We start from the raw sequence: 16,976 nt of genomic DNA on the forward strand, positions 1-16,976 counted from the left end.
GATACGGGCAGGAGTGACGTTCTTCCATCAGTTCATAGGTGAGCTCAAAGGTTCAGTGCCGTTCCCCAAGCTTTATACTTTTTCAGATTCCAAAATAATAACATGCATTTGCCAAATATGGATACAGTCACTGGAAAAACTCTAAAGAGCAGACAGAACCCCCTAGCCATACTGTATATTGATCATCACCAAACTGGGAGCACATCAGCACTTTTAAATAGCCTGTCTGAGGCGTCTTCCACTTGAATCTTCCCATCTGCCTGTCAGGTTCTGTCTGTCAGCTGATTTGCGTGGTTTCAGGTGTATTTAATGATGGCCTCAATTACCCATTTTTAATCAAATAATTTGTCTGGAATAAACCTCACAGATCACAGTGGCTCACTTCAAACCTTTGGCTACATTCTGTAATAAAGTTAACTGCAGATTAAGAGGTGGATTGTAATGAAAGCCTGTAGCCACTTTTTGCATATGTCATTTTGTACTCATGGCAGCACTCTTTGATCAGTACTTCAGAACTACCCAATACATTGTGTCTGCTTTTCGGTGTTTTAAAATATCAGTTATCACCCCAGTCACTAAAATACCTACAATGCCTTGTTTGAGCAATTGCAGTTTCTTAGGTCTTACCTCTGTGTTGACATATGGTGACACAAGGTGTAGGTGTGAGGCCTACAAAAAGCTTCATCAAGCAGGCCAAGATCTTTAGTAGCCTGTCCAGAAAAGGCTCACCCGAAATCACAGGACTACAAATGAGGAGCTGGCTTTAAAAGTTCACAATATACAAAAATGCCTTATGATAAAGAGTACCTCTTAAAACCTCTGGCACAATGAGAAAAGTCCACAAAGAAATCCTTATAAATGAAGATATTTATTATATAAATGAAAACACAAAAATGACACAAAGCCAAAAAAGACACAAAAAGGATGTGCCTGAAGAGTCCATCTAAGTCTGTAATCTAGTAAATCAGACTTCTTCCTGCCTGATTCTTTTTGAATGGGTGGAGGTATTTCTTTCTTAAAGGTGGTCTGTGAGGGTCACTGTTGGGGTGGCCAGTTCTCACCTATTGGAGTCCCAGCAGTTCATGAAGAATGCCAAGTAATAGGCTATATTCTGCATTATTCCCAACTGGTGTTGTTGCCACCCTGCCATCCTAACGATGACAGCATTTGTGGCTTCTGATGGGACATTCCAGTGACTGTGAAGAGCTCTCACAAAAAAAAACATTTTAATGCCTTTTATAAAATACATGTATAGCTCTCCTAAAAAGTAATTAAATGAATTATTAGTCAATAGGCATCAAGGATTCTCATTAACATTCTAAAGTTACAAGTGTCTTTTTGCCAGTCTTTCTTTCCTTGTCTCACCTACTTCTGAATCCATCAGTTAGCCCCTCCAGAGGGTGGAATTTCTTCTTTCGCTAAACTAGGAAGTAATCTGACTTCCCTTTTTCTGGATATTCATTTAAACTGTGGTCCCAGGGTCATGTGGCCATAAGAGAGGGACCTGGAGCTTCCTGTTGTGGACCTCACTGAGCATATCTTCTCTCTGGAAGTCCCATTGACTTTCTTGGGCATGACCAATTCATTCCAACTTCTGGTCCTTACCTGAAGAAAAGCAAAAACTTGCTTTGAGGCAACTGAAGTTCAACAGTCTCAGTGATGGGCTTTCCTGTGCTTGCATCCAGATGTGGCAAGTGGGCAGAACAAACCGTGACATCACCTTCTTACTGCTTTGGATCTCTGGTTCCTCACAGGTCTACTGTCTACATACAGGATGCAATGTATACAATAAATCCATCGTTTGATGATGAGAAGCAAGTCTTGGAGATGAGGGTGCTAATGAAAATAATAAAACTCACTCCTAAGTAGGTATCTGTAATGCATGCTGCAGCTAGCTGAGGAATGATGGTAATTTAATTGGACTGACTCAACTGTTTGGTAGGCCACCAAATATGTAGTTTATTCTTATAAAGTTCTTAGCTTAAAGACCATTGATTAAAAACTTGGAGCAATCCAACTGAAAGATAATAAAGACGTGGCATAATGCTAATTTATCTGAGGTGGAGAGGTAGGGTCAGACTGATGTTCTGAATAAATTGAATTTTGATTGCAGGCAATATTAAAGATTAAACTTCAGGTTGCTGTCAAGAATAATTCTCAGGCTTCTTCCATAGTATCATGGAATCAATTAGCAGGACTGTGGGCTGAAATAATTCAAACTCATGGTTAGTGGTCAGATGTTAGATCACCTGAATTGAAACCAATTATTTCGACACATAGCACTCTTCACCAAAGGTCTAATCAGACATTTCTGAAAAGGTTAACGGATCAGTTTATTGTTTTTTAGTTTCTCATATACGAAGTATAGGGAAAGTATTGGAAACGTCCAAAAATTTGATTTCAAGATTTTGATGAATCTCGAAATTTTAGTCCAGAAATACTATTTTTGGAATTATGTCTGTCTCTGTCTGTGTGTGTGTGTGTGTGTGTGTGTGTATGTAAACACAATACCTTGAGTACGCTTTCACTTAGGTCAACCAAATTTTGCATACAAGTATTAGGTATAAAACGTAGGTCTCTATCAACTTTTGAGCTATTTCCGCTAACCGGATGTGGTACTGTACCGGAAACATTTTCCCAAAAATATAAAAAATTTGATAATTTCACATCATATTATGGTAAAGCACCACATTCTAAGCACTTTTGTCTGTTTTAATTTTTTCGAAAAATGACCGGTTTTCAAGATACAGTAATCATAATTTTCTGTTCAAATCATAATACATATTTGAGATTTTTGCTTTACGTAAATAAAATTTTGTGTTCAAGTATTACATTACACACATTTCTAAAGTCTCTTGCAACTTTTGACCCACTTCCACTTAATGAAAGTGATAATTTACCTGAATTGTTCGCCAAAATAAAATTATCATGGCAATTTTTTCTTTTACAGCGTTTGGAGGTTAATGATATCATCTATGTACGCGGCTGTATTCATGCAGTGAATCTCTGGTTTGGGGACAACATTGGAATTTCCTTCAGCTTGTGCTGTGCAGTGGTGCTCCCACAGGTAAGGTGATTTTTATTAGCTTTGGCACAGGCTTCTTAGGTTTTGGCTAACTTTTTATAACAGGGTTTCACAATAAATTTTAAAGGGTCCTATTCAGGAATGTTTTTATGGAAATATTTCCAAACCAGTCTTAAGAAGGAACTCAAGCCATGGTTTATCTGTTCATTGTTAGTCACATTTATGTACAGTAGAGCTTATAAGACAAAGACGTCTGCTGATGCTAAGAAAGGACCTCAGGCTCGAAATACCCATTCACATTTACAGAAGTTGTTGAGGTTTAAATCAAGGGTCAATATGCCTTGTTATTGGTTTTAGAACTATTAACTATTGAAAGGAGTTGCTTGACATCTTTTTTATGTGACTTGGATAGGCACTATTAGTTTACAGGCCTCTGCTTTTGTCTTTAATGTGGCCTGCCTGCTTTTCACTTGCCTTGTTCTCTATGAACCAAGGACACTGTGTTTTTGAGGGAATTGACTAAACAAGCTTTTTGGTTGGAACATGGCACCTCTGCTGGGCCTTTTAACTCACCAAAGTCTAAATAATTTCTTCAAGGCCCTTAAACTCAAAGAAAACTATATAAACTTGCATACTAACGCATAAACTCTTTAAACATATAAACATTTTTTAAATGGCATTTCATTTTATATTTTAAGTCTTCTGAATATTCTAGATGATCGAGTTAAAAGCCAGCTGCATTGTGTTAGATAAGATTGAGCTATACAGGAGTTTAAGAGTTGACTATCAAAACAGCCGTTTGCATTCGGCTCCAGCAGCTTAGCCCTTATCAGTGAAGCTGTGTGCTGCGCTTACCAGCACTGCTGACTGTGATTTTAGTCTTACTGGATGCTGGTGCAACAAGCAATTATTAATTGAACAGTTCAGTTTCTCATATGTGGGTCCAAATTAATGATGAGGACTGATCGATTAGATAGATAGATAGATAGATAGATAGATAGATAGACAGACAGACAGACAGACAGACAGACAGACAGACAGACAGACAGACAGACAGACAGACAGACAGACAGATAGATAGATAGATAGATAGATAGATAGATAGATAGATAGATAGATAGATAGATAGATAGATAGATAGATAGATAGATAGATAGATAGATAGATAGATACTTTATTAATCCCAATGGGAAATTCTCATTCTCCAGCAGCAGCATGTTTTAAAAGCATGTTTTTGATTAAAAGGTCTCCAATTTTTATTAGATCAAGATTAGGAATGTGAGAATGTGAGGAATGAAAAACTTGATCAGGTGATGGTCATCTCCAGGCCAGGTGGTAAGCACGACCTTCGAGTCCTAATGATTGTTATGAAAAGATTGATGATTATTAGGGGAAAGGAGTTTACAAGGCGAGGTAATTGTTATGAAGACAGGTACAGCACGAGGTCATTATTGTGAAGATAACATGTAAAATGGATGGCGAGAATTATGTACAAAATGGAGATGTTTTGTGATTAGAACTGGAACATAAACGAGCCGTGCCCAATCCACTGGGTTCATTTCATGGACTGAGATGGCTTTATGTACTCTGCAATTGTTTCCTTTGCTTTGCAATAAAGTCTAAATTCTGACTGCCTTTCTGAAGACTCTGCTCATTTTCTTCTGAAGATCTCTCCACAACAAGGTCATCATTAACAATCATGAAGTTTCCCAGTGCCAATGTAGTACTTTCTGGAAGCTCCACCAACTCTAGGCTTCTTTTCCATATTTAAACAATTTCTGTTGCAACATATTTTTAAAAATTTCACACATTCTCACAGAAGGTTTGTTTTCAAAATCTAGAGAGCAGATTCATGACAGTCATTCTTATTCATAGAGCTTCTCGGTTTCCTTTACTTCATCATTTTTCAAAAGGCCCAAGAATAACAGAACACAAATATTTTTGCTCAGTACAGATCAGTTCTCAATCTCATGGTCCTCCACTATGTTAAAGTAATTCTTCAAATTTAAGACACTCGGCTTTCAAGTCGACTATCCCCTTTTTTGGCTCAATCAAGGAGCCTTCCACACCAAACATCATTTCCTTTACTTCTTGACTTTTATGACTCACTGAAACTATGATTGCTTTCTCTTTATCTTTGTTCAGTGGATAGTGTCACAGAGTTGTGTGCATTCTACACCCCATGTACTTTAGTCCATGATGAGAAACATTTAGAGTAGCATTTTCACAATCTAACATAAATATTATTCACTGCAAAATTAGTTCTGATAATGCAGATTCAGATTAGTCTTTGATGGCCATGAAAATACCAAAATAAATCACACTTCCAGCCTAAGCGGCATTGTGGCGCATTGTACTGCTGCTGCCTTGCAGTTATAGACCAGTGTTTCCATCCCGGCATGGAGTTTGCATGTTCTCCCCATGGGTTTCTACCTGATGCTCTGACAAAGACATGCAAGGTAGGTGAATTGGTGACGCTAAATTGGCCCTAAGGTGTGCTTGATATGTGCATGTGTGTGTGTGTGTGTGTGTGTGTGTGTGTGTGTGTGTGTTCACCATGTGATGGACTGCCACCCTGTCCAGGGCTTGTTCCTGCCTCGCTCCCTAGGCTAGCTGAAATAAGCTCCAATACCTCCAACCCTATTCTGGAGTAAGTGGGTTAAAATACAAGATGAGACACAAAAATAACCAGATTGGTAAAAAAAAAATATTTATTGATGAATTACAGCATTCTAAACATTGTCTCCTTCTCTATACTCCCCGTCAAGGTCTCTACTCTGCTCCATACGTATCTTCCATTGATTGAAACAGTGCTGGAAGTCTTCTTGCTTGAGGCTCTCCAACAGGCTTACCATTTTTGTCTGCACTTCATCCATTGAAGAAAAATGTGTTCCCTTCAAGTCACTTTTGATTTTTGGGAACAAGTAAGAATCACAGGAAGCTAAATCGGGAGAATAGGGAGGATGACTGAGGACAGGAATGTTTTTGTCAGTCAAAAACTGCTTTACGGAAAAAGAGAAAATTTGTGAGAAATTTGATGTTGATTCGCTGTTCTATTTTTTCTCCCAACATTATGGTGGTAACTCGTGTAGCGATTGTTGTACAAATAATGACTGGGCTATCAACAGAATATACCTACCTAGTCGGCGGTTTGAAGGGGCATGTAGCAGGGGATATAGTTGTATGATTCACGTCTGGCCAGCCTCCAGACAGTTTTCCAGGAAAGCCCCAAGCCCAGTCCGGTTATTTTTGTGTCTCACCTCGCATGATATAACATGACTTCTAGTCGGCCCTGCAAACTTGTAGAATCTCCTTATTTTCCTCTTTTTAGAAAAACATTCACTGGTGTTTTTGAATATGCACCGGCAGGAAGCCAAATTGATTGGTATTGTGCAATTTAAAGTCATTGGGCTCTCACTGAAGTTAGCCTTCGACATTAGGAGCTCACAGTCCATCTGGGTTGAGTTAGATAAGATGAGGGAATGTAGAAATTAAAAAATAAATAAATAGAAACAATAGTTAAAATTAGTTTCTGAAGTATAAAGCAGCACAGTAAAATGTTCAACATTGTACATGCAAAACATTCAGGCCTACTCACGATGGCAAGAGATTAAGCAGAAAGGTGAAAGGTCAGTTTTTGTAATTCATTAACATCTGATGTGGATCTGTAGTGTGAAAAACTTCAAATAGTTTATTCTCCTGTTTAATGGTGTGACATCCTTTACATCTTTTAAAGAAAGGAAAATCAGGCAACACTATGGAAACTCCACAAAGGTTAATAACAATTTCAGGAAGGAGGTGTTGTGCATCCACATCTGACAGGCTAATTATAATGAGCCAACCCGCAAACCAGAGAATCTATCCTAACTTTTGTCTAAATCCAGAAAAAAGGAACAAAAAATGAATGTTGTAAAAAAGATAGATAGATAGATAGATAGATAGATAGATAGATAGATAGATAGATAGATAGATAGATAGATAGATAGATAGATAGATAGATAGATAGATAGATAGATAGATAGATAGATAGATAGATAGATAGATAGATAGATAGACTTTATTAATCCCAAGGGGAAATTTACATATTCCAGCAGCAGCATACTGATACAAAAACAATATTAAATTAAGAGTGATAAAAAATGCAGGTAAAACAGACAATATCTTTGAATAATGTTAATATTTACCCCCCACCCCGAGTGGAATTGAAGAGTTGCATAGTGTGGGGGAGGAACGATCTCCTCAGTCTGTCAGTGAAGCAGGACATTGACAGCAGTCTGTCGCTGAAGCTGCTCCTCTGTCTGGAGATGACACTGTTTAATGGATGCAGTGGATTCTCCATGACTGACAGGACCCTGCTCACTGCCCGTCGCTCTGCCACGGATGTCAAACTGTCCAGCTCCGTGCCCACAATAGAGCCTGCCTTCCTCACCAGTTTGTCCAGGCATGAAGCGTCCTTCTTCTTTATGCTGCCTACCCAGCACACCACCGCGTAGAAGAGGGCGCTCGCCACAACCGTCTGATAGAACATCTGCAGCATCTTATTGCAGATGTTGAAGGATGCCAGCCTTCTAAGGAAGTATAGCCGGCCTTTTGGCTAAGATCAAGTGTAGTATCTGTTCTTATCAGTTTAATATCTTATATATCTTATTCCACATATTAAACTGATTTTTGGAACAGGGAGATGAAATAGGGGCTTGCTCCGTCCACTCCACGCATCGACCTGGTATTGCAGTACTTCCAGGAGCAGTGCACTTTCTTTAATACTTACCTGGCAGGGGAGCTACCATGATCACCAAGGTGGTTCTCCCAGGGCGAGGCTCATCCATTGCACTCCGGGTGTGCTGACCCCTGTGATTTCCCCAAATGCAGGAAACTCGACTGCATAATTTGTGGATTATTTAATTAAAATAATTAAAAAATGTAACAAAGATCTTTACCTAGAGAATCCTAACCAACAAAAAGCAAACTAACTCACGGGTATTTGTTAGGATTTATCTGCAAAACTCATACAGTGATGGAAGGTGCCAGTATTTAAAACGTTGTGCTGCTGTCGCAACGCATAACTTGCAGGATACTCTCCCAAGCAATCCAACATCATGTCCAGATAATGGAGTCTCAAGAGTTAAAGATAAATTAACATACTTAACTATTATTCAAATAAAAATAAGGAGGACAAAATATAATTGTATGTATAATAAAACACCCAAAACCAGGAGAAAAGAATGTAAAGAAGTAAAATAAAGAAACAAAAAATGTATAATGCAGGTATATCATAACATTTGTTCAAAGTTCTGTCCACACATAATCTACTGCTAGCTGTATCTGATATTATCTCGAGAGTCAGCTAGAAGGAGGATGAAAGGACACAAGTCCTTAGGGAGGTTATGAATGCTCGCATCAGCACTGATTAAGTGTATTTGACTTTACACTCCGTGTTAATGAATCACATCAATTTTTTAAAAATCCAGCTGTGTTGATTAAATTGATGCTTTTTAAAACACTTAAGTAGCATGTGCAGAAGTATATTTTTACTTATAAATGTATAATTATGCTAATAATGATAATCATTACTCTGAAGAAATTCTCATCTGTTACAAGACACTGCTTGATGCTGGTTACATTTCGACATGTGGCTGCTCTCACTCTGTAACTCAGTTATTATCCACTATTATTGATTTTTTTTTTCCTCTAAGAAAAACATGACCAATAGTGAAATGAAGTTTTAGAAGTTACATGTCATGATTTAGGCTGTAAATAGATACTTTGTAGCCTGTTTCTTTAAGAGAAGTCATTTGTGTTCCATCGTCAGGGTCACATCCCTCGTCTCTAGGGGCGGGGTCTCTGGGGTCATGACCTTGACTTGATCAACAACCAGCATAAAAGGTCAGCCTTTCTCTAGGCACCTTATCTGATCCGTGAGTAAAATGAAATTCTTTGTGTTCATTTAGATATTGTGTGCTTTCATTTCTTATATTGCCAGGTTACGACTTATTGCCTGTTGTTTTTTTTTTTACTTTGATTTTGCCTCTCGTCTGGGTTACAGTTGCTACGGTTTATTTTTATTTTCTTTTGTTTTGGTCTTTTGCTGCATCTCCTGGTTTACTCTCAAATTCAGCTCTCTTGTTTTCCTGCTGAGTCAGGGCATTATAGAGTTCTCTTAAATATAATTACAAATATTTTTTCATTTACCAAACTTTGTGTCATTTGACTCGTTCTGCATTTGCTTGCTGTGGTCAGGATCACAGTACCAGTACACTAAGCCAGACAGACCAGGTTTGTCTATCACTATCAACAGTCTTTAGTTAGCTCCAGGGTTATTTTCCGACACTTCCAGGCCAGCCAAGACATACAATCAGTTTAGCATGCTCTTGGTCATATTCAGATGATTTCCCATATTCAGATGATTTCCCCTAAATGGCATACAGTCAAATTTTTAAAGTTTTCTATGTAAAGAAAATCATTTTAATATTTGTGTGAAATTTACTTTTAACAAATTTCCTATTGTGTTCTTGTGTTTTTGTTAAAGGACTCATTTTAAAATGACAGCTTGGATCCACCCTGCCATTTCCCTTCTTAATTTTAAACAAGCCAATCACATCACCTCTTAATCTCCAAAGATTCAACTGAAAAGGTTCAACTCCTTCAATCTTTCCTTATAGCTTATACCCTGCAGCCCTAGAATTGGCCTATTTGCTCTCTTGTCATCTTTCTATAGCACTGCTGCTGCTTTTTTGTAGTACAGAGACTGAAAGGGCACACAGTACTCCAAGTGAGGCCTCATTAGTACATTAACTTAAGCATAACCTTCCTTCACTTGGACTCCACACATAATCCACATTAATAAAAGGGTAAGGCTTTGTCTGTGTGCCCGTCCAGTTGCTATGCCGCTGTCATTCCAAAAAGATGGCACATCACAAATATCTTTAGTAATAAAATGCAATCATTTGTCATTCCAACAGATTACACATCACGAACAGTTACACTGTTTTTACAAATCCCATACCAAATGGCATATAATACTGCACTGCACTGCAAATGTTAATGCTGAGGTGTTTGTTGATTCCTTAGATTTCAGCCTGTCTTAGATGAGTAGCACAGCTAATAATATAAAAAGTAACATCTATTAGCCATTTTGATCACTTCCGTACACTCTTAGGATGTGAACATGACTCCTGGGTCCATCTCATGAGGTGTTGTTTCAAGTTTCAACTGTCCCACAGTGTTTTTTCAAAGTTTATGTTTTCACTTCTTATGTATATTTCTTTACATTTACTTAAATTAAATTTCATTTCAGATTTCATCTATAATGATGCAGCTGATTGTAGGTTATCAATCTTTCCATCTAGTTTGGTATCATCTGAACAATTAACCGCCTTCCTAGTAATATTTTTATCATTAGCATTTAGTTATATTATTATACAGAACAACGGCCCCATTGCTGATGCCTAAGAGACATCACTTTTAATATCATAATTCTTACAAATTAAACCATAACTATTTTCTTTCAGTGTCTAAACCAGTTTTGCACCAATCCATACACTACTTCTTGAATTCTCATTTCTTTTATTTTGATCTCAGATCTCTCAACAAAAGCCTCCCGAAAACTACAATAAAAAATGTTGTATGTACCTTTCTGGTTCTATTTTGTTGATTTTAGATAGATAGATAGATAGATAGATAGATAGATAGATAGATAGATAGATAGATAGATAGATAGATAGATAGATAGATAGATAGATAGATAGATAGATAGATAGATAGATAGATAGATAGATAGATAGATAGATAGATAGATAGATAGATAGATAGATAGATTATTAATCCCAAGGAGATATTCACATACTCCAGCAGCAGCATACTGATAAAGAAAATATTAAATTAAAGAATGATAACAGTGCAGGTATACAGACAAACAATAACTTTGAATAATGTTAACGTTTACCCCCTCGGGTGGATTTGAAGAGTCGCATAGTGTGGGGGAGGAACGTTCTCCTCAGTCTGTCAGTGGAGCAGGACGGTGACAGCAGTCTGTCGCTGAAGGTGCTCCTCTGTCTGGAGATGACACTTTTTAGTGGATGCAGTGGATTCTCCATAATTGATAGGAGCCTGCTCAGTGCCCATCGCTCTGCCACAGATGTCAAACTGTCCAGCTCCGTACCCACAATAGAGCCTGCCTTCCTCACCAGTTTGTCCAGGCGTGAGGCGTCCTTCTTCTTTATGCTGCCTCCCCAGCACACCACCGTGTAGAAGAGGGCGCTCGCCACAACCGTCTGATAGCACATCTGCAGCATCTTATTGCAGATGTTGAAGTACGCCAGCCTTCTAAGGAAGAATAGTCGGCTCTGTCCTCTCTTGCACAGAGCATCAGTATTGGCAGTCCACTTGTAATTTATAACTACCTTATAGAACTTCAGCATATTTTCACTTAATTAGCAGCTAAACAGTAATGAGATATAAAATGAGCCAACACATGACTAGCTAGCTAACATGTGTCCATCATACAATATCTGAAAATATAGAAAGGTGAAGGCCTTAGTAACGTTGGTCTGCTCAGGTTTGATGGTATTCTTAAAATAAAAAAAGCAACACTTCTGGAAATGTCTGCTGTAGCAGAATAAGAGCAGCAACAAACCCTGGAATTAAATAATGGGTTGAATTAATGAGAAGACTTGGCTTCTAATTAAGAAACTGGTTTAAGTGAAATTAGTTGGTATTTGAGAAGTCGACTTAGCTGGTGGGTGGCGCAGTGGTAACGCTGCTGCCTCGCAGTTAGGAGACCCTGGTTCTCTTCCCAGGTCATCCATGCATGGAGTTTGAATGTTCTCCCCGTGTCTGTGTGGGTTTCCTCCGACAGTCCAAAGACATGCAGTTTAGGTACATTGGCGATCCTAAATTGTCCCTAGTGTGTGATTGGTGTGTGTGTGTGTGTGTGTGTGTGTGTGTGTGTGTGTGTGTGTGCGCGCATGTGCCCTGTGGTGGGCTGGCGCCCTGCCCGGGGATTTGTTCCTGCCTTGCACCCTGCGTTGGGAAATAGTGGGTTGGATGATGGCTGACTTAGCTGGTCACTTCACATCTCATTTTTGTTTGGGTGCTTGTTAAGGGACCAAATGAAGCAATTTAGAGGACTGAGTCTTGAAAAACAAAGCAATTACAATGAAAGGAACAGAAGTTAATTAACAGTAAAAATGGGTCACTAATTAAGAAAATGGTTAGAATGAAAACCTGCAGCCTCCGTAGTGCACAGGACCCCTAACATACAGTATGCACTCACTAACTAGTACTCTCAGATAAATGTTACCTGTTCCTAGTGATAAAGTGATTTATTCAACTTTATCCTTTTGAACCCAAATACAACTTCTCTCTCTGTTACTTACAAATCAATGAGACCCTCCTTAATAGACCTTGGAACTGCCAGGAGGTTATCGATATCTTTACATGTGAAAATTTCAGAAAAATATGAATGTAGAGCATTCACCCTGTTACAGATATTTGAGTTCACCCTTCACATCCACCTTGACCTTTTTTTTACCACTAAAATGCTGAAAATCTCTTTGGGTCGTCCTTCATGTTTCATATCAATATTTCTGTCCTAAAGCCTTTTAGCCATCCTAATTCATTTTGAACTGTTTCTCCCATAAGCCCTATGGTTAGTTGTCTTCTATGCCTTATGCAGTTGTTTTTTTTTCTCTTCAGCTTCTTTTTAGCTCCTTATTATCGACTCAATATTTATCTATTGCATGTCTTCACACATAAACTTTTGTCCCAGTTTACATTTTTTATACTTCACCACATCTACTCAATTATATTTAACAGGATGCAGAAGCCCACAGCCTTTTGAAAATTTACTTGACCTAATGGAAAGTAAGGAGCGCCAAGTCCACTTCGTTAACTAAAAGTTGAAATGTATAGTGCCCGCAGTTGAATTGATTGGACACATCATTAGCCCCTCAAAGCAAACACAAATCATCCGTCTTCATTTCTAAATCCTCTGTATAACTGAATAAAACCAGGAAGAGCAGTAGGCATTTATTTCAATTTTTTGTATTAAAAGTACATCAGAATTTTACCACTTTATTAAGTTAAACTACGTATGTGAGGTTTCTAAATAAAATCTGTTATGCTTACAGTCTTGAGATTAAACTCAGACCCTGAAAGTATATTCATATTTGGCCTGTTCTGGATGCAGAATGTTTTAACAAAAAGCTATTTCAACAAAAAAAAAAAAAGCCTACTTGACATTTCCACACACATGAAAAATGTTAAATTAAACACAATCATTTAAATACAAACAGAAACATAAGAAGAGTTAGGGTCCCAGTCATGGATCCTCATTTAATAAATTAGAAGAAAAAAATGGAAGTAGGAATCCTTTCAGCTTGAACATCACTGAGGCTGTGCTTCCTTAAGTGGTCTCTGACTTCCTGTTGGTGACCAAGGAAGTTCTGCTAAAGAGGTGAGACACATGGCAGGCCACAAGAGGAATGAAAAGGACCAGGAGATAAACGTATATCAAAGACGTAGAAAGGGTCACAACTAAGAGAACGAAAATACATGCATTAAAACCTAAAACACCTGAAGCTTTCACGCACTTCCCCCAAATGACAGTACCTGAACTATGAACACTTGTCATGGTACCTCAGCATGAAACATGACAGCAACCCTCTGAATCACATAGACAAATGCTATTACCACCCTCACTGCACTGGCCAGTCCTCTAGTCCAAGTCATGCAGTGCATCTAGAATAAAAGGAAGCTAGGCCATGAGAACTGCAATTTATGAATATTTAGGCTGCAGAAACACAAAATGTATCCTAGATTTAGATATGTGTAGAACAAAACCAGAATCTCGTAAATAAACATCATGAGTGATGTGCTGGTCAGTCCCACACTGGACTGCCCTCTACAAAGACAACAAAAAACATTGATCTCTTCAGGCAAATCAAGTCAAGGCAAACTTTATTTATACAGCACATTTACAACAGCTGAGAACAAATATAAATACAGAACGCATCATAGACCTGCAAACATAACCAACCATTGCATATAAGATAAACTCAAAATACCTGTACCCATGCATAAATATTTATAATCTTGAATGTAAATGAGACAACATAAACAGACATAATGTCAACCTCTTGCAGAGTCAAATGCCATCAAGAGCAGATAAGACTTTAATGATGACTTAAAAATGGCCAGTGTTAGAACAGACCTAATATAATAAGGCAAGCCATTCCAAAGAAAAGGAGCAGCTACCGCAAAAGCCCAATCTCCCCTATTCTTCAACCACAACATCAGCAAAAGTAAGAGCATCTGGCTAGTAGGTCACAGTGCTGTAGTTGGGACATACAAGTGGAGACATTTCAAGAGGTAAGCCAGTGCTGTTCCATTCAAACATCCATCATTCCATTATCCAACCCACTACATCCTAACTACAGGGTCACAGGGGTCTGCTGGAGCCAATCCCAGCCAACACAGGGCGCAAGGCAGGAAACAAACCCTGGGCAGGGTGCCAGCCCACCGCAGGGCGCACACACACACACACCAAGCACACACTAGGGACAATTTAGGATCGCCAATGCACCTTACCTGCATGTCTTTGGATTGTGGGAGGAAACCCCATTCAAACATATAAAAGCAAATAATAGAATTTTGAAATCAATTCTGAAGCCGACCGGAAGCCAATAGAGCGAGGTCAGTATTGGTGAACTATGGTCACGCTTATGAAAGACAATCAATAAGCGAGCAGTAGCATTCTTGACTAGTTATAGGTATCGTAACAAGGCCTGATCAATACCTACATACAAAGAATTGCAATAGTCTAAACAAGATGTTATTAAAGCACGGCTGGCCTTTTCAAGATCACAAAAAGAAAGAAGGGCCATTACCTTAGCTAAAAGTCTCAGCAGGAAGAAGCTGCATTTAACCCGTGATCGATACGTTTTTCCACCAATCTGTACTTTTACTGTCGTTTTGTGTTTAATTTTCTTCCTCTTACACTTTGGAGCAGAGTTCTCATTTCAAACACTAGAAAAGCCATACAATGAAGTCAATACTAAATATGAGCACTTAATGACCAGTACCAAGCTGATACAAATACCGGTGAGTAGTATCAGTGTCTTGCAATTGAAAAGTACATGTGAAATACAGAGGTCAAATGGCACATGGCACGGCCCAGGGAATCCCCAAACATAGGAACCACATCATAAGAAGTTAAAATTCTTCTCCAAATTTACAAAAACACATTTAAACAGGGCTGGAAAACTACTTTGGCCCCTCATCTATCTTGCAAGATCAAAAGAGCTAGTCCACTGTCTCATGATCTACCGATTTTCATTAAATGTTCAAAAAGTCATATTTGCCCTAATTCTCCTAAATCTGTGATTTGACAATCAACCATAATCTCTTTTCTAGTAAACCAGTATTTGCTTTCCCAAGAAAGATGGGGAATGTAACCCCTTGGTAAATGGAACACATCTTCTACTGCCCCCTTTTTTAGCAAAATGGGTCACAATCCAAGTGTGCCAGTCCTAAAGACACTTGCCCTATAGTACTGAAGAGTTCTATTAACCAGGACACATCCTAAATATCCAGTTCTTTCAATGTTTCCTAGAGTACTAGGGTATTGTATCATATTAGCCATTATGAATGTAGTGAGAAATAAAGCAAAATGACACCTTTTATTGGCTAAATAAAAAGATTACAAAATGCAAGCTTTCAAGGCAACTCCACCCCCTTCTTCAGGCAAGATGTAATACAGAAACTGGAGTTCCCTGTGTTTATATACACACTAGGACAAGTAACAACATTGGAAAACCTTTAAGTGAGACATCTTACATGTAAAAAAATAATAGACCTCTTCAGGCTAAGATTCATTTACCAAGAGAGGAGAACAATGTATAGTCAAGATCTGTGGATAAGGTAACTGCCTTTCCCAAGGTTTCTTACATTTTTCCCTTCAAGGTTTTTTTTGGGAGTTTTTCCTTATCTTCTTAGAGAGTCAAGGCTGGGGGGCTGTCAAGAGGCAGGGCCTGTTAAAGCCCATTGCGGCACCTCCTGTGTGATTTTGGGCTATACAAAAATAAATTGTATTGTATTGTAACAGTCCAACAAAGTCTTCTGAAGTTTCTGATGAGTTTTCCAAAACAATGTGGGTCTGTAGTCAGGTTGTCTGGGTCAGTCCGAGAGATATAAACAATCCTCATATCTGACCATAAAACTCCTGTCTCTATTCAAACCATGTTGTAATGTGATAAAGTTTAGCATGAGTTCTGAAGTTGCCAATAAGCACTGGGACTTTAAAGTCTCTCTCACAGTGTCCATGGCTGTTGAAGTGGGCTTCTACAGGAACATCTGTGTTGCCATGCTTGATGTGGAACCTGTGTAAATTCAGTCTTTGGTGGAGTGTTTGTCCAGTTTCTCCCACACAGAGAGTGCAGTGTCAGGACATTTCATACAGAGAACAAGGAAGACTACATTAGATGATCTGCAGGCAAATGATCCCTTTATGCGATGTTCTAGTCAGCAGTATGGTATAATTACACGGTCTGTATTATAAATGTGAGCACATGTTTTACATCTTTTCTGTAGTCAGGGAAATGTGCCATTTTCTGTTGGTCCACTTAGGGAGTTTCAGACAATTAGTTGCTGCAGGTTTGGCGGTTGTCTGTATGCCAGGAGGGGAGGTTCTAGAAATACATTTTTCAGCGATTCTTCATTGTTTAGTATTGGCTGAAGTTCTCTTATAATTTTTCGAAGTGTTTCAAGATGTGGGTTATAGGTGACAACAAGGGGAATGAGGTTCTTGTTGTCACTGTTTTTATATTCCAGAAGGTTGTCTCTGGGTATGGCAGTAGCTCTTCTTATTTGAGTGTCTGTTGTTTAGGGGGTATACTAGTGAATGTCATCCAATGCTACAGTTTTGGCACTGTAGAATGTTTGACCCATTAAAGTT

At 38.5% G+C, this 16,976-nt stretch overlaps 1 protein-coding gene, 1 non-coding gene and 1 pseudogene across 2 annotated transcripts in view; all 3 read left to right on the forward strand.

Annotated features, from left to right (window-relative positions):
• zgc:110329 (uncharacterized protein LOC550500 homolog) overlaps nt 1–16,976 on the forward strand; it is a 481,581-nt gene that overhangs the window by 433,534 nt on the left and 31,071 nt on the right. The window contains exon 7 of the mRNA XM_028798670.2: nt 2,951–3,067. Within this exon, the coding sequence (XP_028654503.2) occupies nt 2,951–3,067 (117 nt within the window). The remainder of the gene's footprint in view (nt 1–2,950; nt 3,068–16,976) is intronic.
• Nucleotides 7,604–7,782, forward strand: LOC114669570 (uncharacterized; annotated as a pseudogene).
• On the forward strand, nt 7,786–7,942 carry LOC114669470 (U1 spliceosomal RNA). Its single transcript, XR_003719069.1, has one exon. It is a non-coding gene; the product is annotated as a U1 spliceosomal RNA (small nuclear RNA).

This window comes from Erpetoichthys calabaricus, chromosome 1, assembly GCF_900747795.2.
Source record: "Erpetoichthys calabaricus chromosome 1, fErpCal1.3, whole genome shotgun sequence".
In the NCBI taxonomy this organism is placed as follows: domain Eukaryota; kingdom Metazoa; phylum Chordata; class Cladistia; order Polypteriformes; family Polypteridae; genus Erpetoichthys; species Erpetoichthys calabaricus.